Raw genomic sequence first — 27,549 nt, forward strand, 5'->3', positions numbered from 1 at the left:
CAAGAGAGCACAGCAATGTATGAATTAATGGTTGGATCAGAATCTCTGTTATAATCACTGGCCAGTACGGAGAATTAAGTAAAACCACAAGTCCAAATCCGTATCTCCATCCATGGCTAATTTAGGAAAGGGACCATTTTAGCTAGCTAGCTAGCCACCAGAGTACAACAACACAACGAGATGCAACAATTCAAGTTGTTTCTGGCAATGACATTATGTTCCCAATGCAATTTGATAGGCGAATCCAAACGGGCTTCCCTTGACACTTTTTTTTTGGTGCGCCAGGACCACTCACCCCGTTTAGCTCAACGATGATTGGTTATAATTATTATTATTTTTTTATCAAGGGAGACCAAATGCTCGCTGGCTTCCCTTGCATTCAATGCTACGGGCATCAACAATGTTATACTCGTTTGGACAGTTTTGTTATATTTTACATTTCAGTCTTCTGTGACGTCTATATAAAGTGGAATATTGGGATGCAACCTCAAAATTGAATACATTTCAACTCTATATCTGACATGGTACAGGTGTCTTCTTTTTTTAAGCCCATAGCCATGTGTGTGAGGTGTATACTTTTGCTTCAAAGTTGATTTGTTTAAGAGTACCAATAATCACTCTGTGTGACCCTGATTCAGCCCAATGTAGTAAAAGGTTAACTTGTTGTTGAAAGTTATTCTTGAAAAGGGAGAAGCTAACAAATTAGCAACAACATCCTCTTCGACAACACCTGCTGCAGTCGCTGCAAACTAGCCTACAACAAAAGATAGATAGCTAGACCGTGGAAAACTACTGCTCACTATTGTGCAGTGCCCCGTTGACCTTAGAGAAGGCAAAAGTTTCCATTCGTTTTTTGTAAAAAACGGTCCCAACCATTACATGTCAAAATGTGATTGGTTGATTCCACTGTCACTCCAAAATGTTGCTCTAATACAGGGCAGATGCTTTCTATTTAGCTTCTGAAGGCCTAGCCAATAGCTGACTTAACTAGCCAGATTTATCTTCCCGGTGTCACGCCCTGACCTTAGAGAGCCATTTTATTTCTCTATTTGGTTAGGTCAGGGTGTGATGTGGGGTGGGCATTCTATGTTTTGTTTTCTGTGTTTCTTTATTTCTATGTTTTGGCCGGGTATGGTTCTCAATCAGGGACAGCTGTCTATCGTTGTCTCTGAATAGGAATCATACTTAGGTAGCCCTTTTTCCCTCCTTTCAGTGTGGGTAGTTAACTTTGTTAGAGACATCATAGCCCTGTTAAGCGTCACGGTGGTTTTGTATTGTTTTTGTTGGCGACATTCTAATAAAAAGGAATATGTACGCTTACCACGCTGCACCTTGGTCCACTTCTTGTGACACCCGGATCCTGATTGGAACTTTTTTTCTCTTCAGTGTTAACACTTTCCTTTTAAGAAACTGAAGAGATTAAATCAGAACATCATTGAAAAGAATAGCATAATAATATTTATTATTTTATAGCCCTTCTTTGAAGGTGTAGAAGGCCCTCATTCTTCCCCACTGTTTTTGGGTTAGTGATCATTTGTGTCTAAAGTGTGTCTATATATATATATATTCTTCTGAAATATGAACACAGAAATAATGGACATTTTGAACTCTTATGGTGGCGATTTGACAGAATTACAATCATGATCTTGAATTGGACTCACATTTTTCTGGTCTCGCCTTGATTCGGTTTCGGACACATTCTCCCCCTCCCAGTCTTGGTCTTGAATCGGTCTCGCTTTAGATGGTCTCCAACACAGCACTGCTTAGTTTAGCAGAAATGATTTGCCTTCTGTAAGTTTAAGAAACATTGACGAGTGTCTTGTCATTCTGTTACCAAAAACCCACATCTTTAGGATATTTTCTCATTTCTCTCCCTCATGAGGAGGGAGGATAATGCAAGTTCACAGAAGTAACGAGTGAAGGTAGGCCTATCAATTAGCTAATGTGACCCAACCACAGTTGGGTCACCTGCTGCTGTCCTCCCTTCCACTGGCCTACTGTTTTATGCTCAGCTCATAATCGATTTAATTTGCCTTCTGTCACGTGTTCTTTCTCTTTCTGTCGTGTGTCCATTTAATGTAATGGACGTTGAAAAGTATCTGAAATATAGCCCGTCCAATTCTGAACCAATCATAACGCCTGCTTCAAACATTTGGTTTGGACAGCACATTACAGTATAGTACAGTAGAGTGTAGTACACAGTAAAGACCATTAGAGAAGAGTATAGGTCAGTACAATAAAGTACTGTACTGTACTGTACAGTAGAGTTTAGTACAGTAGAGCACTAGAGTAGAGGACAGTATACAGTAACATATATTGTACTGTACTGTACTGAACTATACTCTATTTTGCTGCACTGTACTGAACTATACTCTACTTTACTCAACTGCATTATAAAGAGGGTATTCATAGGAAGTGTTACCAAAATTAGGAAAAATAAGTAGATGGATATGATAAGCAATTATAGCATGATCACTTACTATAGGCTGAGTAAAAGTCCTGATGATTATGATGTGTTCTGACCTAATAGATAGTCTTAACTTAAGGAGAAGAGAACCCCACATTTTTGGTTAGTGAAAGGGATACAGTTGTAAATCTACTAGAATCTTTTACAAATATAGGCCTAGGCCCTACCGCTTGGGGGCGCTGTTTCCCAATAAAAGGCAAAAAGAGGCAGATAAAAACACGAATTTCTCTTGCTGTTTTTTTTTTTTAACCTTTATTTAACTAGGCAAGTCAGTTAAGAACAAATTCTTATTTTCAATGACGGCCTAGGAACAGTGGGTTAACTGCCTGTTCAGTGGAAGACCGACAGATCTGTACCTTGTCAGCTCAGGGATTTGAACTTGAAACCTCTCTGTTGGTAGGCCAACACTCTAACCACTACTAGGCTGTTGGGATAGTCTAAATTACACAATAGTCCTAATAATTTCACGGTATGAGGTACATCAATCAAAGAAAACAGCAATGGTTTATTGACTTTATTCAAATCCAATGCATATTCAGTGCATCTAGGACACAATTTGATTAGGCCTGACTAACACACGTGGGTAAACATCACAAACGGCAACATATCCAAATATTATATAATTGGAGCGTTTCTTTTCACCTCCACACAATTCATGTGATGGGATTGTTTGTCATCTGGGTTTCTTAAATTAGTACTCTGAAGTTTATTCTGTTTATTATGAGCAGCCTCAACGACGAGGTCTACTCCACATAATGCCGTTAACTTTATCACCTGTTGAATGAACAATTACTTAAGATATTTTCTGACGGTGGGCAAAAAAAAGCACCAGCAGTGAAATAGGATCCACTTCCTCTCGACGACGTCATATCCCCTTGTCCTCATGACCATTTATCATATCTTTACAACGTCAAAAAAAAAAAACACAAAAAAAAAAACACTGCTTCATTTAAATGTGGTCGTGATTTTTGGAGCACCAAAAATAAGCATTCTTCCTACATGGACTTCAGAGACGCTGGGATGTTCCACGGGAGTATTGCAGGGGTCCAGTTTCACAAGTGGTGGCGGCAGAGGCCATCAGATGGGTGGTCTGGATCCTGTCTGTGTCCTTTTATTCAACCCTGTTCCCTATTCACCCCCCTCTTTCAGAACTATTCACTAAAAAGACAGTGTCACCTCTAATGGTCAAGCACGAGATTTCGCCTTGTTTTCCCCCTCTGACTTGGAGGTGCTGATCCACCGGTAACAGTCAGTGATGCTCTTGTTTTGTTCTACAGCACAGCTCGTGCAGTACACAATGCCTAGAGCCAGCATCACCACAATGAAAACACACAAGGGCACCAGGAGTGCTACTAGTAGCCAGCTCTTGTCATCCTTCCTTTTGCCTTTACTCTCAGGCCACTGGGCCCCTGATGCAAACACTGTTTGGGCTGGAGATGGGACTCTGAGCGTGGTGGTGGTGGCCTTAGCGTCAGAGTCTATGTCTGTGGTTTCTACCACTCTCCCAGTTCCCTTGTCATTCTGGACTGCTGGGCGGTGGCTGTCACTAACCCTGGACACCACTGAGGGATCACTTGCTTGGCTTTGAGTGTCATCATCTTCCTGCGAGGAGGAGCTGGGCGAGGCTGTGACAGTGTTCCGAGCGGGCTTTCTCCGTGCGAGAACACCCCAGTGTGAGTTACGGCCACCCGACGGCCTGCGACGAACCGGTGTAGATGTTGTCTCCTCCTGCGGGGCCTCTGTAAACCAGCCTAGGTCAGTCGGAAGCCTCTCAAGGACTGTCTGCTCTGTCAGCCACTCCAAACGTGTGGGGTCTGTAACCCAGTCTTGGTCTGTAACCCAGGTTTGGTAGGACGAGGTGGTTGTTGATGAATACTGGTCATCGCCTTCTGGAATAGCCATGCAGGAGTACTGGTCTGACTGCAGCTCATACCCTGCCTCACAATAGCACTCAAACCCACCCATATAGTTGAGACACTTCTGGTGGCAGCTGGCGGAGGTCTGGCACTCATCCACGTCCTGGCATAAGCCTGGATCGTCGGGCAGCTCAGTGTAGCCTTGGCGGCAGTGGCAGGCAAAGGAACCGGGTACGTTCTCACATCGGTGTTCACAGCGACTGGAATCGTTGCATTCGTCAACATCCACACACTCGCCATCTTCATCGGGCTCATAGCCCTGGTTACAGTGGCACTCAAATGTCCCAGGAGAATTGGCGCATATATGAAGGCAGGGGGCCCGGAGACACTCATCCACATCCAGGCAGTTGCGTCCATCAGGTGCCAGCAGGTATCCGTTTGGACATTTGCAGCGGAATCCCTTAGCGGTCTCCTCACAATCAAACTCACAGTTGGCATTGCCACAGGAATGGTTCGGCTGGCAGGTATGGCCGTCCTCTGCCAGTGTGAAGCCGTCAGAACACTCACAGTAATACTGTGTTTCAGCATTCTGACAGAAATGTTCACAGCCACCATTTTCTTCTTCACACCAGTCCTGGAGGCCATCAGAGCAGAGGGGGGAATCCTTTGACCAGCCCACACTCCCGTCTTCCCTCAGCATGCAAAGAACAGACTGGTCTCCTAAGCTGTCTTCATTATCTGGGCAGGGAAGGGTGGCCACTGAGCCAAAGGGAATGTGAGTGAGGATGGTGCTGAGCAGGCTGAAAGGGGTGGTATACAGAGCAGGTCCGCCTCCCTCACTCTTCAGAGAAGGGCACATCCCCCGGTAGGTGTAGTGACACATGAATCCATCCACAGTCAGCGAGCAGGAGCCATCCAGCCACTTGAAGTTGTCGTGCTGCTCCCGGGTGTCAGCAGCAGTGTTGACACTCATGACGACACAGCGGGGCGCGGCACAGGTACTAGGTGAGTCCGCCCTCAGCCAGTTGGTGTACTGCGTGTCCTGTTCACCTGTGATCCATTGGAATCCCCTGAGTGGGCGTGTGGCAGAGCACTGCCTGGGCTGGCGATGGAGCCCCATCCACAGTCTGACCCTGGCCCGTGGTCCGCGTTGCTCCACAGACGACAGGAGCTCATGGACCACAGCCACCTCCTCAGAACTCTTTAGGGTTGCCAGGGAACCACCTTTGTCCTTGCAGAACCTTGCTGACTCCCGAAAAGTCTTGCGTTGGAAATAGACGGCGTAGCAGCCACCTGCAGCACAGAGAGCATCTTGCTCCTGCAGCTCTTGTCCCAGAGTCCAGGGAAGCCAGCAGGCCCACAGAAGAGCAAAGGAGCGCAAGGCACAGATCATCTTCCCCATCTGTAACCACTGTCTTTTTTCCCACCTCCCTACACCTCTCTCTCCAAGTTAAATTATTATTCTTTTTTAATTAAAAAAGTTTATTTCTTCCTTGTTTCAATGTTCGACCACTTCTCCCGAACAAAACACGTCTGTTATTAGTCAGAGTTATTTAGTCCGAGGCCTTCTCCTGAGCTCCCTGCTTGTCTACCTCTGCGTTGTTAGCAGCATTCTAACTGATCTGCAGGAGAAAGAAAAGAGGGGGGAGGGAGGGAAGAAAGAAAGAAAGAAGGAGGGTACATGAAGGAAAAAGGATTGTATGTTTTTGGAAGAGGGGGCGGGTAATGACTGAGTGTGTGGAGGAGGGGGGCTGCTGTGCTGGACTGTGGTTTTCCCTTGTGCCATATGGTTTTCATAACTTTTAATGGAATTTCTCGCAACCCTGCTACCAACCACATCAACCACTTCAGCTCCATCCACAATAATGGAAACTGTTTCACTATCCCAGTTTTGCAGACAGAGGAAGAGTGGCGACTCAGATAAATCCTTGTTTTTGTCCCAGGGACTGATTACTCCTATAGTCTAGTCGTTTAGACATTTTTTTCCCCCCTCCATTCTGTTTCTGATGTATATTCAACCGTGAGACACTCCATCATGGGTACTGAATTCCATGTCCAGCTTCTTGTAAACATCTGGTCTTTTTTTTGAAAGGTCTGTTGTCTGTGACATTTAGAGCGTTTATACGTGGCTGGATTTATTCATTATATATGAATACAGTTCATCCGCGGCACACAGTTCATCCTCGGCACACTGCGCCTGAAAATGTGAAAAGACAGGAGGGACAAAATTCATTATGACATCGGTAGAGTGTTAGATGATTGGACCAAGATGTGCGACTACGCAGGTTTACAAAATCGGAGGGAAATGGAAGAGTATGCAGACAAGTACTTTTTTCGTGTGCAGGGCTTTTTAGGGTCAAGATGAAAAAGAGCAAGGAAGTTCATTGCCGCTTTCCCAATACAAGTAGGAACTCTACCATTGTACAGGTCATCCAACAGTCACAGTTCAAGCAATGGCTGTTATTGTTCTCTGAATCTATTCTATTATAGTGGGTAAATTAAGTATACCTTTTGTTTTTGATACTTTAGGGCCCACTACTGCATCACTGTCACGGCAGGTAGCCTGGCTTTGTCACAACCGTCATGGGAAGAAGTGGACCAAAGCGCAGCGTGGTGAGCGTGCATTTTCCTTTTAATATTTCAAATGTCACCAAACAAAACAAGAAATAACACAAACGACCGTGAAGCTAACAAAGATAACTTCCCACAATGACCAAAGGGAAAAGGCTGCCTAAGTATGATTCCCAATCAGAGACAACAATAGACAGCTGTCCCTGATTGAGAACCATACCCGGCCAAAACATAGACCTACAAAAACATAGAAAATCAGAACATAGATTTCCCACCCAAATCACACCCTGACCAAACCAAATAGAGACATAAAAAGACTCTCTAAGGTCAGGGCGTGACAGTCTTGCTTTTTTTGACCATCCCAGGGGCAAAACACAGTATATTTCAAACAGTCCAATATCTTACTGGTCTTTTCCAAGTCAAACAATTTTGGTTCAGGATAATATGCTTCCAGATGGCAACCTGATCGTGTTTTCCATAATGCTAGTAGGCTAGATACAGTATCATGCTGAGGGCTTAGAGTGCTACAAATATAGAGGAATGGGTCTTCCTGCTGTTGATATCTGGATGAATTTGTTTTCTAGGTTATTTCAGTTACATTACCTTCAGGTACTCCACAGATTATTTTTGTCATCAATTCATCTTCATTTTTGGAATGAACAATGTGATGGTCAGGTTAGCCCTTGCCCTTGTCTTTTGACACAGTGGTAGGGAAACAACACTTAGGTCTGCTCCTCTATGCATGTCTGTATATTATGTAAGAGAATCTGATCAAGAAGTTTCAGATGTGTATCAGATTGGCCTGCTCCACTGGCTGGAGTTTCAATGCAAACAGAGAACTTGAACTGTACGAGATCACTTCCTGCAGGCCAACTCTGCAGATCTTATCGAGCATGGAATCCCTTTAATCTCTCTTTTCTCCTTCTCCTTTTTTAAAATATGTTTTTTACAATTTCACCTCTTGATTCTTTTTTTTTGTCAAAGCCATGCATATATCCATTCCGCAGTTTGAGCTTCCCCGACCTGGTGTTGATGAACACATGACCAAAAAAACTAAATAACTCATTTATTCAAACTTAATCATAACTAAATAAATAACTTCTATTAACTTGACTAATAGAATGGTTTATTTCACTGATTTGGCAACACTGAATAATTTATCTTTGTATAGTTTGAAACTTGGGGTGCAGTTCACATTGAGGTTATGCTACACAATTTCACAACTTCATCAACATCTGTTATATTTTACATTTACATTTAAGTCATTTAGCAGACGCTCTTATCCAGAGCGACTTACAAATTGGTGCATACACCTTATGACATCCAGTGGAACAGCCACTTTACAATAGTGCATCTAAATCTTTTAGGGGGGTGAGAAGGATTACTTACCCTATCCTAGGTATTCCTTGAAGAGGTGGGGTTTCAGGTGTCTCCGAAAGGTGGCGATTGACTCCGCTGTCCTGGCGTCGTGAGGGAGTTTGTTCCACCATTGGGGGCCAGAGCAGCGAACAGTTTTGACTGGGCTGAGCGGGAACTGTACTTCCTCAGTGGTAGGGAGGCGAGCAGGCCAGAGGTGGATGAACGCAGTGCCCTTGTTTGGGTGTAGGGCCTGATCAGAGCCTGGAGGTACTGAGGTGCCGTTCCCCTCACAGCTCCGTAGGCAAGCACCATGGTCTTGTAGCGGATGCGAGCTTCAACTGGAAGCCAGTGGAGAGAGCGGAGGAGCGGGGTGACGTGAGAGAACTTGGGAAGGTTGAACACCAGACGGGCTGCGGCGTTCTGGATGAGTTGTAGGGGTTTAATGGCACAGGCAGGGAGCCCAGCCAACAGCGAGTTGCAGTAATCAAGACGGGAGATGACAAGTGCCTGGATTAGGACCTGCGCCGCTTCCTGTGTGAGGCAGGGTCGTACTCCGGATGTTGTAGAGCATGAACCTACAGGAACGGGACACCGCCTTGATGTTAGTTGAGAACGACAGGGTGTTGTCCAGGATCACGCCAAGGTTCTTAGCGCTCTGGGAGGAGGACACAATGGAGTTGTCAACCGTGATGGCGAGATCATGGAACGGGCAGTCCTTCCCGGGAGGAAGAGGAGCTCCGTCTTGCTGAGGTTCAGCTTGAGGTGGTGATCCGTCATCCACACTGATATGTCTGCCAGACATGCAGAGATGCGATTCGCCACCTGGTCATCAGAAGGGGGAAAGGAGAAGATTAATTGTGTGTCGTCTGCATAGCAATGATAGGAGAGACCATGTGAGGTTATGACAGAGCCAAGTGACTTGGTGTATAGCGAGAATAAGAGAGGGCCTAGAACAGAGCCCTGGGGGACACCAGTGGTGAGAGCGCGTGGTGAGGAGACAGATTCTCGCCACGCCACCTGGTAGGAGCGACCTGTCAGGTAGGACGCAATCCAAGCGTGGGCCACGCCGGAGATGCCCAACTCGGAGAGGGTGGAGAGGAGGATCTGATGGTTCACAGTATCGAAGGCAGCCGATAGGTCTAGAAGGATGAGAGCAGAGGAGAGAGAGTTAGCTTTAGTAGTGCGGAGCGCCTCCGTGATACAGAGAAGAGCAGTCTCAGTTGAATGACTAGTCTTGAAACCTGACTGATTTGGATCAAGAAGGTCATTCTGAGAGAGATAGCGGTAGAGCTGGCCAGGACGGCACGCTCAAGAGTTTTGGAGAGAAAAGAGAGAAGGGATACTGGTCTGTAGTTGTTGACATCGGAGGGATCGAGTGTAGGTTTTTTCAGAGGGGGTGCAACTCTCGCTCTCTTGAAGACGGAAGGGACGTAGCCAGCGGTCAGGGATGAGTTGATGAGCGAGGTGAGGTAAGGGAGAAGGTCTCCGGAAATGGTCTGGAGAAGAGAGGAGGGGATAGGGTCAAGCGGGCAGGTTGTTGGGCGGCCCGGCCGTCACAAGACGCGAGATTTCATCTGGAGAGAGAGGGGAGAAAGAGGTCAGAGCATAGGGTAGGGCAGTGTGAGCAGAACCAGCGGTGTCGTTTGACTTAGCAAACGAGGATCGGATGTCGTCGACCTTCTTTTCAAAATGGTTGACGAAGTCATCTGCAGAGAGGGAGGGGGGATTCAGGAGGGAGGAGAAGGTGGCAAAGAGCTTCCTAGGGTTAGAGGCAGATGCTTGGAATTTAGAATGGTAGAAAGTGGCTTTAGCAGCAGAGACAGAGGAGGAAAATGTAGAGAGGAGGGAGTGAAAGGATGCCAGGTCCGCAGGGAGGCGGAGTTTTCCTCCATTTCCGCTCGGCTGCCCGGAGCCCTGTTCTGTGAGCTCGCAATGAGTCGTCGAGCCACGGAGCGGGAGGGGAGGACCGAGCCGGCCTGGAGGATAGGGGACATAGAGAGTCAAAGGATGCAGAAAGGGAGGAGAGGAGGGTTGAGGAGGCAGAATCAGGAGATAGGTTGGAGAAGGTTTGAGCAGAGGGAAGAGATGATAGGATGGAAGAGGAGAGAGTAGCGGGGGAGAGAGAGCGAAGGTTGGGACGGCGCGATACCATCCAGTAGGGGCAGTGTGGGAAGTGTTGGATGAGAGCGAGAGGGAAAAGGATACAAGGTAGTGGTCGGAGACTTGGAGGGGAGTTGCAATGAGGTTAGTGGAAGAACAGCATCTAGTAAAGATGAGGTCAAGCGTATTGCCTGCCTTGTGAGTAGGGGGAAGGTGAGAGGGTGAGGTCAAAAGAGGAGAGGAGTGGAAAGAAGGAGGCAGAGAGGAATGAGTCAAAGGTAGACGTGGGGAGGTTAAAGTCGCCCAGAACTGTGAGAGGTGAGCCGTCCTCAGGAAAGGAGCTTATCAAGGCATCAAGCTCATTGATGAACTCTCCAAGGGAACCTGGAGGGCGATAAATGATAAGGATGTTAAGCTTGAAAGGGCTGGTAACTGTGACAGCATGGAATTCAAAGGAGGCGATAGACAGATGGGTAAGGGGAGAAAGAGAGAAAGACCACTTGGGAGAGATGAGGATCCCGGTGCCACCACCCCGCTGACCAGAAGCTCTCGGGGTGTGCGAGAACACGTGGGCGGACGAGGAGAGAGCAGTAGGAGTAGCAGTGTTATCTGTGGTGATCCATGTTTCCGTCAGTGCCAAGAAGTCGAGGGACTGGAGGGAGGCATAGGCTGAGATGAACTCTGCCTTGTTGGCCGCAGATCGGCAGTTCCAGAGGCTACCGGAGACCTGGAACTCCACGTGGGTCAACGCGCTGGGACCACCAGATTAGGTGGCCGCTGCCACGCGGTGTGGAGCGTTTGTATGGTCTGTGCAGAGAGGGGAGAACAGGGATAGACAGACACATAGTTGACAGGCTACAGAAGAGGCTACGCTAATGCAAGGAGATTGGAATGACAAGTGGACTACACGTCTCGAATGTTCAGAAAGTTAAGCTTACGTAGCAAGAATCTTATTGACTAAAATTATTAAAATGATACAGTACTGCTGAAGTAGGCTAGCTGGCAGTAGCTGCGTTGTTGACACTACACTAATCAAGTTGTTCCGTTGAGTGTAATAGTTTCTACAGTGCTACTATTCGGGGCTAGCTGGCTAGCTAGCAGTGTTGTTTACGTTACGTTGCGTTAAAAGAATGACAATAGCTGGCTAGCTAACCTAGAAAATCGCTCTAGACTACACAATTATCTTTGAAACAAAGACGGCTATGTAGCTAGCTATGTAGCTAGCTACGATCAAACAAATCAAACCGTTGTACTGTAATGAAATGAAAATGTGATACTACCTGTGACTGCGACCGGGTTGTTGAATTCGATTCAGTAGACGTGTGTGTGGTGACGTTGGCTAGCTGTTAGCTGTTAGCTGTTGGCTAGCTAGCAGAGTCTCCTACGTTAAGGACGACAAATAGCTGGCCAGCGAACCTCGGTAAATTAAGATAATCACTCCAAGACTACACACTCTAAACTACACAATTATCTTGGAAACAAAGACAGCTATGTAGCTAGCTAACACTAAACTAATCAAGTCGTTCAGTTGAGTGAATAGCACTACAGTGATGCTAATCTGTGGGCGTTTGCTAGCGTTTGCTAGCCGCTGGGCGAATAGCAGTGAAGGCTACGTTAGGGCGACGAAATACGATAATTATGCAATTATCTCTGATACAAGGACGGCTATGTAGCTAGCTAAGAAGAAATTGCTAAGATTAGACAAATCAACCGTTGTACTATAATGTAATGTAATGAAAAAGTTATACAACCTGCGGAGCGAAGTGCGATGCGACCGCTCGCTCCAACCCGGAAGTAGACGTGATTCAGTATCAGCAAAAAATTGGGTGGGCCAACAAAAAGCAGCTAACTTCCTGCAATTGTACACATTTTGTCATGGGGAAAAGATCAAATGTAGCTGTTTTAAAGCTCATTTCCTGCAATTCTATACATTTTCCATGGAGCAAAAAGGAGCATTTACAATTTTATTGCTCATCTCTGTCACGCCTGCTCCCGCTCTTCCTCGCTGGCGCTTGAGGGTGCCAGGGTGCCCTGCATTACATACTCCTGCCACCATCATTACGCACACCTGCCTTCCCTCGTCACACGCATCAGCGATTTATTGGACTCACCTGGACTCTATCACCTGTTTATTACCTCCGCTATATTTGTCGGTTCTCCATCTGTTCACCGCTGCTGCATTAATGTTCGTATGTCATTTGTTACCTGGTTCTGACGCTGTTCTTGTCCTGTTCCATGTCTCACCTACGTTAAATGTTCAACTCGCCGTACCTGCTTCTCATCTCCGGCGTCGGTAATCTCCTAATATTCACCAGGCTGAGAGGAGATAGCAAAAATATAGGTGTGTTGACTCTGATAAAGGCACTAAATTATCTTTCTTGTTAAAGGGTGGATTCCGACCCGAGTTAAGCCCTCTTAAATGGAACGTAATTCAATGTATTTTTTGTATTTTACCCCTTTTTTACTTCCCCAATTTCAATCTTGTCTCATTGCTGCAACTCCCCAAAGGGCTCAGGAGGCGAAGGTCGAGCAATGCGTCTTCCAAAACATGACCCACCAAACCGCGCCTGGTTAACCCAGAAACCAGCTGCACCAATGTGTCGGAGGAAACACCATTCAACTGACGACAGAGGTCAGCCTGCAGGCCCTGGGCCCGCCACAATGAGTCACTAGAGCGCAGTGAGCCAAGTAAAGCGCCCCCTGGCCAAATCCTCCCCTAACCCGGACAACGCTGGGCCAATTGTGCGCTGCCCTATGGGACTCCCGATCACTGCCGGTTGTGATACAGCTCGGGATTAAACCCGGGTGTGTAGTGACACCTCTAGCACTGCGATTCAGTGCCTTAGCCTTCTGTGTCACTCGGGAGGCCCCGTAATTACGTTTTTATGCACGTTTCTCTCTATGTGGATTCTGATCTTAAGCATGAGGATAGCATGCTATTCACCTGCTATTCATTCGGGATGGAGATTGAATATATGAAGGTGAGGCGGAGATCTGTCAACACAGACCGTATTCTAATCTTGATTTAATTCACTAATAGTTCCACTACCTTTACCCAAGAGGAAACCATGAATAACATCTAGTGAACCTACCAGTTCCAAGTGGGAAAATGCATTTACAGATCTTTTTTTTTTCTGTAGAAATAATAACATTCTCCATGCACTGTAATTTACAACTGGAAAAGAGCTAAACACCAGTCTCAACGTCAACAGTGAAGAGGCGACTCCGGGAAGCTGGCCAAAGAAAAAGCCATATCTCAGACTGGCCAATAAAAAGAAAAGATTAAGATGCTTAAAAAACACAGACACTGGACAGAGGAACTCTGCCAAGAAGGCCAGCATCCCGGAGTCACCTCTTCACTGTTGACGTTGAGACGGGTGTTTTTGGGAACTATTTAATGAAGCTGCCAGTTGATGACTTGTGAGGTGTCTGTTTCTCAAACTAGACACTAATGCACTTGTCCTCTTGCTCAGTTGTGCACCGGGGCCACCCACTCCTCTTTCTATTCTGGTTAGAGACAGTTTCCACTGTTCTGTGAAGGGAGTAGTACACAGCGTTGTACGTTATCTTCAGTTTCTTGGCAATTTCTCGCATGGAATAGCCTTCATTTCTCAGAACAAGAATAGACTGACGAGTTTCTGAAGAAAGTTATTTGTTTCTGGCCATTTTGAGCCTGTATTCGAACTGTATTCCAGATACTCAACTAGTCTAAAGAAGTCCAGTTTTATTGCTTCTTTAATCAGGACAACAGTTTTCAGCTGTGCTAACATAATTGCAAAAGGGTTTTCTAATGATCACTGAGTCTTTTAAAATTATAAACTTGACACAACGTGCCATTGGAACACAGGAGTGATGGTTGCTGATAATGGGCCGCTGTACACCTATGTAGATATTCCATTAAAAAGCAGCCGTTTCCAGCTACAATAGTCATTTACAACATGAACAATGTCTGCACTGTATTTCTGATCAATTTTATGTTTTTTTTTATGGACAAAAAAATGTGCTTTTCTTTCCAAAACAAAGACATTTCTAAATGACACCAATCTTTTGAATGGTAGTGTATCAACGTATCAACTTCCCCACAGTAAAGTTTATGAAATGCTGTGCCATTATGCATAATTTAAATCGTAAGGCCTTTTCATTTGCAGGGATGGGCACTCTCGAATGTCTTAATTATAGGCTACCCTGACTTTCTCTTTTTCCAATTAGTAACATGTTCAATATTAGCCACTATCAGTATAGACCAATAACGACACATATCAGTATGACTAATAACCACACATATTCAACTTCCAATCTACTGTTAGTTCCCTTCAGTTGGTATAGCCTACATTATCATTCCATTTAATTCCATTCTTTCGTTTACCTTCATTTTCTTCTTCTGTAAACGCTGTCGCGTCCGTTTCGTTGTTGCCGAGGATCATTTGTAACAGTTCATAATATATAAAAACATGTAGGCTATTTCAATTGTTATGGACCCAATGTAACCCAATGCAAACCAAGCAGGAACAGTTTGAACTCGAAACACGGTGCAATACTTGGCCGTGTCATCATACAGTCCCATGGTTAGTGCAGGCAATAGACAAGAGCATAACCAACTATTGTACACTATTCTCCCTATAGGAATGATATGTACACTAATTTTCCAACTTTACAATGGGTTGAAGAACTGAATGGATACATTTTCAGAATGAATCATACCACCGTTTTCTTTCTTTCCTGTGGTAAAGGCTCTCCAAACCTGTTTTTTTAATGGTTCAAAAATACTTTCCTAAACCTAAATAATCTACAAGATCAGACTATTTTTTAAATCAACCAATTGGTACTGAAACGGAGACGAATATGCATATATTTAGATGTCTATCTTTAAATGATCCCTAATATTCTGAACCCGTTCTCACGATATAGTCTAGCGAGTCTGTCAACAAAATTCGAACTAAAAGGTACACCGTATTTAAAGGGATTGCTTAATTAAGATAAATGTACTGGAAACCCTATTGAAAATCCACGAGAAAATCTGTTGGCCAGAGGGTTTTCGGCGATTGAATGAAATGTAATTCAGAGCGCGCAAGATAGCCACACTTGCAGAGCACTTTACGTGACTGAATAAGATAAGTTTTAATACCAAATACTGAGAAGTGGGTAGGAAAGCATACATTTCTAAGCCTGAATCGGCCCTCTAAATTAACATATCCAATAGGCAGTGGCATAGTGCATATAGCCATAGAAGCACAGTGACATATGTCTCAGTCATATTCGTGGCTTATTGGGGGTGTGGCTTTCAGTTAGTTATTTTTGGCAATCTGTCCCGTGAGAGTGAACATCCTTCCAGTTAATATGTTCTCCTATATTTCATAAAATCTGACTAACCCAGTGCACTTCTTGCCATCAAGTATATCTGATGGTGTTTGCATGTTGAGGTATTCCATGTTGGAATGGTATATAGGCTACAGTGTGGAGAGAAGGTATAGTCACCAGACCTGTCCCCCCCCCAAACTCGTCTTGGATCAATCTATGAATCAACTAGGCAACCAATAGGAATGGTAAAAACAATTAAACCACTAAGAGCGAACATCTGCCCAAGTGCACACTAGACTAGACTATCTAACTCTAACCCTCTGGGACACTGACAAAACATGCAGGGGGCTTCAGCCCCACATCTCTCCTCTTGACCTTGCCGTTGCACTAAAAGCAGACGGGAGGACACAAGGACATAATACATCTGACCAGCTCTCAGACAGAGCCCAGAGACCCATGCGGACCTCTCTGGTGCAGCTCTCAGACAGAGGAAAGAGAGATTGTATGTGGCAGGGCTTGCTCTTTCTCCTTCTCTTTCTCTTGCTTCTCCTGGCTTTTCAATTAGTCTGCATGAGAGTCTCAGATCTGTTAGCTCCTCCTGCTTCCATATCCAGCCAGAACCCAGCCGTTGCCTTTTTCTGCAAGGACTTCTGGAGCTGCATTTTAGAATTGCAATAGATAGAACAGACAGGGTTATCCACTCAACGTTGAAGAGAATACATTCTATACAGAATATACTAGAATCACTAGGGTCCCCTTCTGATGAAATAGTATTGGGCTTCCTCTCAACTTTATGGCCGATTACACTATTACTGCCCTACCAAGCAAAAAGGCAGTAACTGCTAATTTGGTTGAAAATGAGTTAATGTCATTGAGTTCACGAGTTAATGTCACTGCATAAAGTTAAGGTGAAACTGTGGTAAACTCTACCTACATGTACATACTACCTCAAATAACCAGTGCCCCTGCACATTGACTCTATTATTTCACTACTGCTCTTTAATTGCTTGTTACTTTTTTATCTCCTTACTCTTATCTGTATTTTTTTGAAACTGCATTGTTGGTTAGGGGCTCGTAAGTAAGTAAGCATTTCACTGTAAGGTCTACTACACCTGTTGTATTCAGCGCACGTGACTTAATAAGATTTGATTGGACTTTGATTTGAAACCGAAGGTAAATAAAAAGCCATTTTTATCAGTTCCATGCTATGAGCAGTTACTGCCTTTTTGCTTGGTAGAACAGTGTAGCCATTGCGCTTTAAGACACATATACAGTATGTGTATAGTCCTCTTCTATGTACAGTAAATACGTTGAGACATCATCCAATTGAATAGGTCCCAGGTGTGACCTTCTCTCCTCACCACTGACACACGCATAGTGCAAGTTATTGCTCCTTAATGTGTAAACCATGTGCTGCCTCCGTCTCCATGGACCTGGTAGCCAATTTACACATACCTCAGACCTTGTCTGGTGTGCAGTGCAGTGCTAAGGCCTTTTAAAGTTATTGATGGCTGGTTGTCTGGCCTTTGTTCAGCTAGTCCTACTGTATGAAGGAACCCTGAAGATATTAATATAGCGCAGGTACTCTGTCCCAGTCTGTTTTCAGTTGTTCAGCAGACATACTCTGAGTCTCTGTATTCTCAATTGATCTTTCTAGTTTTGGTATTTTTTAAATATATTTTTTTACCTTTATTTAACTAGGCAAGTCAATTAAGAACAAATTCTTATTTTCAATGACGGCCTAGGAACAGTGGGTTAACTGCCTGTTCAGGGGCAGAACGACAGATTTGTACCTTGTCAGCTCGGGGATTTGAACTTACAACCTTTCGGCTGCTAGTCCAACACTCTAACCGCTAGGCTACCCTGCTGCGAAGAAGACATTTGTTTTTTTATCATCGATTATTAATCATTTCCTATTTCTATATGCTACTTGACGTGTCTCTTAACCCTAGACTTTTCTGACTAAGGATGAAGTTGATGCCCAAATTCACACATCTTGTATCGATGTGAAGTGCTGTTTTCTTGTATTGGTCAGACCACCAATACCCTCGCCCATGTCCTTTACTTTGGCTTCCAGGCACCACGTACAAGCCGCCGGGCAGGGTTGGGTAGGTTACTTTTTAAGTGTAATCCGTTACCAGTTATCTGTCCAAAAATTGTAATCAGTAATGTATCTTTCGGATGACTCAAACTCAGCAATGTAATCGGATTACTTTAAGTTACGTTTGGATTACTTTCCCCTTATTTTAATTAATGTATTTGTATTTATTTATTTGCACATAGGAAAATGCAAAACAATATTAAGGAGAGTTTAAAAGGTAGACAAAGTAATGTGCAGGAGAGGTAAGAAATCCAGAGAGCCGTTAAGAAATCACGTGACCTTTGAGAGCCGTTTTATCTCTCTATTTGGTTAGGTCAGGGTGTGATGTGGGGTGGGCATTCTATTTTTTGTTTTCTAGGTTTCTTTATTTCTGTGTTTTGGCCAGGTAAGGTTCTCAATCAGGGACAGCTGTCTATCGTTTTCTCTGATTGGGAATCATACTTAGGTAGCCCTTTTTCCCTTCTTTCAGTGTGGGTAGTTAACTATGTTTGTGGCACTTAGCCCTGTAAGCGTCACGGTTGTTTCCTTCGTTTGTTGTTTTGTTGGCGACCTTTTAAAATAAAGTCAAATGTACGCTCACAATGCTGCTCTTTGGTCTACTTCCTTCGACGGCCTTGACAGTGTTCTACAGCTTATCATGAGATACTATATATCGTGCACCAGCTGTTATTTACAAAAATACATAGCCCTCGGTCCCTTGTCTTGCCAGGCGCCGCTGTTCTATCCTTGCCAGTACAGCGTATGACCAGCCAACTGTATGTTGATAGTGTCGTCGTTCAGCCACGACTCCGTGAAGCATAAGATATTACAGTTTTGAATGTCCCGTTGGTAGTTTAATCTTGCGCGTTTAATTAAAAAAAATTCTCCAAAGATTGCACGTTTGCTAGCAGAATGGAAGGAAGTGGGGGTTTATTCCTTTTTCTCCGCCGCCTCTCCATGCAAATCACGAGGATCTGGGCCTATTCCCGAGAAAGCAGTATATAGTTTGCGTCGGGCTCGTCAGACTCCTTAAAGGAAAATAAATATTCTGCCAGTCCGTGATGAGTAATCCCAGTCCTGATGTCCAGAAGTTATTTTCGGTCATAAGAGACGATAGTGGCAACAATATATACAAAATAAGTTACAAAAAACGCAAATAAACTAACAAAAACACAATCGGCTGGGGACACGTAAAACATCTGCCTTCTCCCCGGCGCCATTTTTAAAACACATGATTGGAGATATATACAAAGAAGAAGGAAAATATTGTGAATTTGACTTGAAATTCAATAATAATCTAAATAAAAGACTGATAGGCACAGGGATAAGACGTTAAGTCGAATGTCCCTTAAAGGCCCAGTCAAAAAATTATGTTTTTGTTGTGTTCATATCATAATGTACAACAGTTGATGAACTGTAAACGTGTGGAAAACGTTGACCAGTGTTATCTCCTGATAATTGCTGGTTGAAAATAAAATCTACGCAGGACCTTCTAATCAGCAGGTTTGAATTGAACTGAATGTCATTGAGAAAACAGAAATGTGTCAAATGTATATTTTCATCCTATCTGAATAAAAAAGTAATCCAAGAAGTAATCATCTAGTTTTTCAAAAGTATCTGTAATGGGATTACAATATTTTAGCTGGTAACTTAACTGATTACATTTGTTTTGTAATCAGATTACATGCAACTTTACATGTAATCAGTAACTCCCCAACCCTGCCGCTGGAGACTCCCATTAGACATACTGAAACAATTAACTAAAGCCATATGGTCAACTAATGGAAGGGAACAAATTCCCATTGATTTTGGTATGGAGTAAAGGAAAAAATGAATAATTATATCCACACACTGTCTCAAACAGTTTGCAATTAATAAGAAAATGTTTCCAGGGAATCACTCTTTCACAAACAAAAAATCCACATTCACATTCAAAATTCAAAACACTCATTCAACATTGAAACCTTGACCGCGAACAGTAGTTTCATGGAGTTAATGTGTCCATTGTGGAATTCCCTGTTTATTACCCCGGGTTCCTGCTGTTAATGACGGGGGTGCATAGACGTCCCATCAGGGTGGCGTGTCAACATAATAGAGCTATAATGAGCTCCCTAATAGGACCTATTTATCACTATAGGAAATGTCTACACCATAGAATTACATGTAAATGATAGAATCTATATGGTCCACACAGCTATCTAAGGCTGCAGATACAGCCTAGTGTGAGAGTACAAATACATGTAGTCCAGCTACAGCGGGGTTGAAGCCCCCCTGGCTTCCTGCTAGGAGAGATGAGTGGAGGCTCCGGGCTATATCTGCATATAGAGGATGACCGTATTATAGTGTAAGTGTTTTGAGTGCTGAGATGACAGATACCAGAATGGCAGATGTTTTCCTCCAGTCTTAACTCTGTTCAGTCTCAATTCTTGCGCAAAGAGGTGGAAATGGAGAACCTCCTCCCGTTACAGTGCTTAATACGTCCCGGATAGTTGCAGTGTTTTTTTAACAGGGGAAAATAATCCGATTCCTGGGCCAACACTGAAATCTCTGTCCAACACATTAATGATATATCTGTTTCCTTCATCAACATTTTTTTTAGCTATTAAGACTTATCTTTGGTGGGAAATGATGTAAATACTTGATCTGTGTTTGTGTATCAGTGGGTGGCTAAGATTGATAAAGATTGCCCTACTTTGAGCAGTACTCTCCCAGAGACTGATTTGTTCTGTCGTTCAGACACCCGTGAAGAGTTCATTGAAACGTTCTGATTATTATCGCCACCTCTTCTCCACACGGGATTTTGTCAACACATCTGCGACGGGGCTCTTGCTGAAATGCTTATCTAATCTTTATAGTTCTGTACGTTCTGTACTCACAGTTGAGCATATTTTATTTCACAACGCTACAGTATGATGCCGCGATTAACGTTTGGAGATGTATCACTTCGGTGATTTTACAGTGAGTCCAGCCAGACAGATTTACATGTGCAAATCATTACAACTGTAAGCAAAAGCAGTAACATATTCTGTTGCTGTCCTTTTCAAATGGCGATCATTCCTCCTCTCTTAAGTCATATCGAAAGGAATCACTGCAGTAAGAGAATATTCTGGGTACAAAATGACTCATAGATCATTCATTTACCAGAGCCTCAGTTTTTCCATATTTCACGATCATCCGTGTGTCCTTCTGTGCCTTTCTGAGGGCTGGAAAGAAAAGGCCAAAAAGGACTACGCGAAGGACTATAAAATGTCTATGTGAATGGATCATGGTAAATGCATTAACAATAGGAGGTGAAATGGCACATTAAAGCTTTACGGAAATCAAATCCTCAGACTATTGATAAGCCTCAGACTATTGATGGTTGCCTGTGGGGGAAAAAAGTCCACGGACTTTCCCTCTAAAGAAAAGGGGGGGAAGGGGGGGGGGGTCGCTCTGGACAAGAGCATCTGCTAAATGACTCATGTAAATGGTTGGTTCTGGAATAATATTCGATGGTCCTTGACCATTACGAAACTTTTCTGTCTAAATAATATGTTGTGCTAGCTTTGCATAATTCTTACCAAGTGATTCAACATTCTAGATTTTTAAATATCCCAGATAATTGTTTTATTGTTTGACAGGGGTTGACAGAGCTCTCTTGATTGTATTGACAGTTCTGTCTTGATTTGTTTAACATCTGTATGCCTCTTAACCTCTCTCTCTCATTCATATAATAGGGGAGGGGACATTTATTTATATCTGCCATTATTGTTCTTTTTTTTTTTTAACAAGACCTCATGCACAGAGAAGCATGTACATGCTCACATACACACCCCACTGATCTCTGCTTGTGGTCCTGAACCCTCTGCCTGTGGATCACTGGGATGTCTCTGGGGGCCCTTGGCCTGTGAACTGGCTATTAGCGGAGCTTGGCGGTTGCCGTATGTTAATACACTCCAGGCAGTCTCCAGTTACTTCTCTGTGATGCGGCGTCTTTGACCTTGTGCTGTTGCCACAGTGCCTCATGAGGACGCTGGAATGAAAGTTTCCTGGATCTTGAGTTCTCTCAATACTGAGAAAACAGACAGAATGGAAATACTCGTTTTCGAACTGAAACCATCTTAAACCAATGCTTCTGAGTCCATTTAGAGACACTCAAAAACATATTTCTGTCGTTTTGAACCCACGTCAATTGATAAGTGTGGTTTTTATGTGAACCCACTCAGATGACAAGACACCTTGGGCAGAAACTGTCAGCTGCTAAACCCATGCCTTACACTCAGGAAGAAGGAAAATAACCACAGAGTATAACATTCCAGTCCATTTAGAGAAAAATGTACATGACACAGGGTCAGTGAACAGCAGCCTTTGTGCATTGTACTGGGAGAGCAGGGTTTCCAATAGCACAAGACACAGGAAATATTTAAACACATTCGACAAATGTCTGCTCTTGCACAGCTTGGTTGTTATCACATTTTACTGTCTTTTCAACAACAGAAAAATACATCTGGTGGCTGATATTCTACCCAGCATTGTTTTGATTAATATACACTGTTGCCCTCCAGGACCAAGACGGGACTGGAGCGCAGTAGTCCACACTGACTAAACACCTCCCTCTGCAACTGGATCCTGGACTTCCTGACGGGTCACCCCCAGGTGGTGAGGGTAGGTAACAACACATCTGCCACGCTGATCCTCAACACTGGAGCCCCCCAGGGGTACGTGCTCAGTCCCTTCCTGTACTCCCTGTTCATCCTCGACTGCATGGCCAGGCACGATTCCAACACCATCATTAAGTTTGCAGATGACACAACAGTGGTAGGCCAGATCACTGATAATGACGAGACAGGGAGGAGGTCAGAGACCTGGCCGTGTGGTGCCAGAATAACAACCTATCCCTCAACGTAACCAAGACTAAGGAAATGATTGTGGACTACAGGAAAAGGAGGACCGAGCACGCCCCATTCTCATCGATGGGGCTGTAGTGGAGCAGGTGGAGAGCTTCAAGTTCCTTGGTATCCACATCACCAACAAACTAGAATCGTCCAAACACACCAAGACAGTCGTGAAGAGGGCACGACAAAGTATATTTGGCAGGGTAGCCTAGTGGTTAGAGCGTTGGACTATTAACCGAAAGGTTGCAAGTTCGAATCCCCGAGCTGACAAGGTACAAATCTGTTGTTCTGCCCCTGAACAGGCAGTTAATCCACTGTTCCTAGGCCGTCATTAAAAATAAGAATTTGTTCTTAACTGACTTGCCTAATAAAATAAAGGTAAAATAAAAAAAGATTCCCCCTTAGGAAACTAAAAAGATTTGGCATTGGTCCTCAGATCCTCAAAAGGTTCTACAGCTGCAACATCGAGAGCATCCTGACTGGTTCCATCACTGTGCCATCACGTTGGCCTGGGGGATAGATTTATGACAGTCATAAATACCTCTTCCCCCCTTTATCCTCTCTCTACCCTACTGAGGTTACATTTAAAAAAACCTTTGGTTAACAGAGATTCTGGGAACATCAGAATGTGGGGAATTAACTATATTCTGGTAATCCGAACAATTGAACATATGCGGTGGTACTTAATGAATATGATGTCAGTTCGGTTGTCATCTGAGACATTCTCATCAATGATAAGATGACAAACTCTACAGTGGAAAGTCTACACATCAGAGTTATCAGATTCACATGGAATTGTTGTTCAATTTAAATGTTTGAATTTGAAATTATTTGTGATGGGATGAAATGTGATTTTAGTTTCTAAAATGTGAGATGTGGGTTTTCATAAGATATTGCCGCTCACTCAGTGTCCCGCCCACGTGAAGAGACAGAGGTTGTAAACTATGAAACACACCCCATTTCTCCCTTCCTATATAAAGCCTTGACAAGAACATAACTTCCTGTTCCGAGGACGTGAGGACGACGGTCCTATGTCAGAATGGTTCAGATAATAACTACAGAATGAAGCCAACATAAGCGTGAGCTTTGGTTGCGAATGTTATGAACTTTGAACTCTTATTCACTACAGAAGTGATATCTCCTAGCCGTTGAGTTAGCAACCGCAGCTTGCAAACGCAGGTTAGGAAGGAACAGACAGAGTATCCCGTCTACCACACAACAATGTTACTACAACATATGCTATTGACCACCAGAGACATTCTTCAAAGGACTCGGTTTGGAACACGGCCTTCCATCTACTGAAGCGCAGCTCAGAGTAAATATTTATTGCATTTTCCTTTTCCAAATGGGCAGTAATTTAGAATGCATAAGACACTGTATTTATGATAGCACAGCTTTTCCCTGTGTTCCTCAGTCTCCCGCTCTTTCACTCAAACCCAGCCCCTTTTCCTTTGTGTAACAAGCTGTCATATCTGTTCCGCCCGCTAGAGACGTTTTCCTTTATGACGTAATTTGTAATTGATTAATTGTGTGTATGTGTAATTAGTTAGGTATTTAGTAAATAAATAATTAAACCCAATTTTGTATTGCTGATTCAAATTGTTAGCCAGGGTTCGTGCAGATAAAATAATTTACAACTTTCAGATGAGCCCGAATTAAGATGACAATTGATATTGACGGCTATTGATGTAAAATATTACTAGGTATTTAAGAGTTTATTCGGAAGATAACAGCTCTATAAATATTATTTTGTGGTGCCCGACTCTCTAGTTAATTACATTTACATGATTAGCTCAATCAGGTAATATTAATGACAGAGAAATTATTTTATAGAATAGCATGTCATATCACTTAATCCGGCATAGCCAAAGACACGACAACTGCCTGGTACGGCAATTGCTCGGCCTCCGACTTCAAGGCACTACAGAGGGTAGTGCGTACGGCCCAGTACATCACTGGGGCTAAGCTGCCTGCCATCCAGGACCTCTACACCAGGCGGTGTCAGAGGAAGGCCCTAAAAATTGCCACCCCAGTCATAGACGGTTCTCTCTACTACCGCATGGCAAGCGATACCGGAGTGGCAAGTCTAGGACAAAAAGACTTCTCAAAAGTTTTTACCCCCAAGCCATAAGACTCATGAACATGCAATTAAATGGCTACCCGAACTATTTGCGAGCCTACCAGACGAGCTAAATTACTTCTATGCTCGCTTCGAGGTAAGTAACATTGAAACATGCATGAGAGAATCAGTTGTTCCGGACGACTGTGTGATCCCACTCTCCGTAGATGTTGAGTAAGACCTTTAAACAGGTCAACATTCACAAGGCCGCAGGGCCAGGTGTATTACCAGGATGTGTACTCTGAGCATGCACTGGCAAGTGTCTTCATTGACATTTTCAACCTCTCCCTGTCCGAGTCTGTAATACCAACATGTTTATGTAGACCACATGTACCTGTGCCCAAGAACACTCAGGTAACCTGCCTAAATTACTTCCGACCCGTAGCCCTCACGTCTGTAGCCATGAAGTGCTTTGAAAGGCTGGTCAAGGCACACAACACCATTATCCCAGAAACCCTAGACCCACTCCAATTTGCATACCACCCCAACAGATACACAGATGATGCAATCTCTATTGCACTCCACACTGCCCTTTCCCACCTGGACAAAAGGAACACCTATGTGAGAATGCTATTAATTGACTACAGCTCAGCGTTCAACACCATAGTGCCCTCAAAGCTCATCAATACGTTAAGAACCCTGGAACTAAACACCACCCTCTGCAACTGGATCCTGGACTTCCTGACGGGCCACCCCCAGGTGGTAAGGGTAGGTAACAACACATCTGCCACACTGATCCTCAACACAGGAGCCCCTCAGGGGTGCGTGCTCAGCCCCCTCCTGTACTCCCTGTTCACTCATGACTGCACGGCCAGGCATGACTCCAACACAATCATTAAGTTTGCCGATGACACAACAGTGGTAGGCCTGATCACCAACAACGATGAGACAGCCTATATGGAGGAGGTCAGAGACCAAGCCGTGTGGTGCCAGGACAACAACCTCTCCCTCAACGCGATCAAGACAAAGGAGATGATTGTGGACTGCAGGATGCACCTGAGCTCAATTTCGAGTCTCATAGCAAAGGGTCTGAATACCTTTGTCAATAAGGTATTTCATTTTTTTAAATCGTTTTTTTATACATTTTCTAAAATGTCTAAAAACCTGTTTTCACTTTGTCATTATTGGGTATTGTGTGTAGATTGATGAGGAAAAACATTTATTCAATACATTTTAGAAAGAGGCTGTAACGTAACAAATTGTGGAAAAGGTCAAGGAGTCGGAATACTTTCAGAAGGCACCATATATTTGTATTTTGAAGCGCATGCGTGTATTAAACATGTCTGGTTTCAAGGCTTCTGTAACTGTTTGCCTTACGTGCAGAGAGCAGGATAACTGCCAACGTGTCTTCTTAGAGGTGCAGCTGTTCAAGAACATGGTGGAAATGGGCTGCAAGTGTTGATGTGAAACAGAGATGGGCATAGTAATAATGGTGGAAATGTCAAGCAGTCTACTAATGTCTATAAGCTGCATTGCTCTACCCACGCCAAAGAAGAGAGGAACGATGAAGATGGCAGTGGTGGGTCCAGTGCAGGGCACTAGCATGGGCAGCATACAGGCCCAGAACACCAGTTACTCAATCAGTGGTGCCACCACCTGGTTCCTCGGCCACACCAGGTTCCCCCCCACACACCCGCCCAGGACCTGGGGGTCTGCAGCAGGGTGAGTATTGTGATGGGTACAATAAACACATGCACTCGTGGTCGTATCAACACCGACACACTGCACAGACTTACTAACACCAGGCCAACTCTGGATAACTTACACACCAACACTGACAGTAGCATGCCAACAGACATATTGACGCTTATGCATGCTTGATCAAACTCACCAAGGCCTGATCTAATTTATGTGGGGTTTTCCATAGCTGACTGGGCCAGGGGACCAAGAAGACATCAGAATGCAGTTGAGAATTTCATAGGCTACAGCAGATCCTACTGTACCAGCAATTATCACCCTGACTAATGTTTCAGATTTAGACTGTTGTAAAATAGCATGGTTTCATACTTTCACATTTATTAGTGTGGGAAGCAGGGGCACAACTTTCACTGCGGACAGGGGGAGGACATGATTCTGAAATTGCATTTTCCTCATTGGAATGTGATACAAAACGAGCCAACGGTGTACTTCAGGACCATACGGACGCCTCCGAGTGGTTGGGTAGGCTGTTTGGAGTGTTTATCCAACCTCCACTTCTAAAACTATAGTTGCGCCCCTAGTGGGAAGTAGAATGTAAAACAGGCTCACTGCTATGGTGAGAAGGGAGTCTTCCTGGGGCATACATATATACGTCTACATTATAACAAATATATACCTTTTTTCCCCCCAGTGCTGGCAACAATTTAGCTAAATGCATATAGGGGAAACACTGAATACTACACAATATTACACTATGGACAGACAACTGTGACCCAGTCCACACAGGTACCAGTTGGTACTGTAGTTTGCTCGTCCACATACAGGTAACTGCCAAAATAAAGGAAACACCAACATAAAGTGTCTTAATAGGGCGGTGCGCTACCACGAGCCCCCAGAACAGCTCAAGCCTTGGCATAGATTCTACAAGTGTCTGGAACTCTATTAGAGTGATGCGACTTTCTTCCTCGAGAAACTCCACCATTTGGTGTTTTGTTGATGGAAAACGCTGTCTCAGGCTCTGCTCCAGAATCTCCCATTAGTGTTCAATTGCATTGATCTGGTGACTAGCACACACACACACACTTTAAACCCCCTATTCTCCTTTGAGACCCCTCTTTCAAAGTAACTGAGAAATCTTCTTCTAGCCATGATAGACAAAATAATGGTAAACTGGGAATTTTTACACA

The 27,549-nt window shown here is 44.1% G+C and overlaps 1 protein-coding gene across 1 annotated transcript; it reads right to left on the minus strand.

Moving 5' to 3' along the window:
- Positions 1-2,966: 2,966 nt before the first annotated feature.
- LOC118390510 (endosialin-like) lies at positions 2,967-5,968 on the minus strand. The gene has a single exon (XM_035781156.2). The coding sequence runs from the start codon at positions 5,723-5,725 to the stop codon at positions 3,653-3,655; it is 2,073 nt and encodes a 690-aa protein (XP_035637049.1). The 5' UTR covers positions 5,726-5,968; the 3' UTR covers positions 2,967-3,652.
- Between the last annotated feature and the right edge of the window lie 21,581 nt (positions 5,969-27,549).

Source organism: Oncorhynchus keta, chromosome 11, assembly GCF_023373465.1.
Source record: "Oncorhynchus keta strain PuntledgeMale-10-30-2019 chromosome 11, Oket_V2, whole genome shotgun sequence".
Classification (NCBI taxonomy): domain Eukaryota; kingdom Metazoa; phylum Chordata; class Actinopteri; order Salmoniformes; family Salmonidae; genus Oncorhynchus; species Oncorhynchus keta.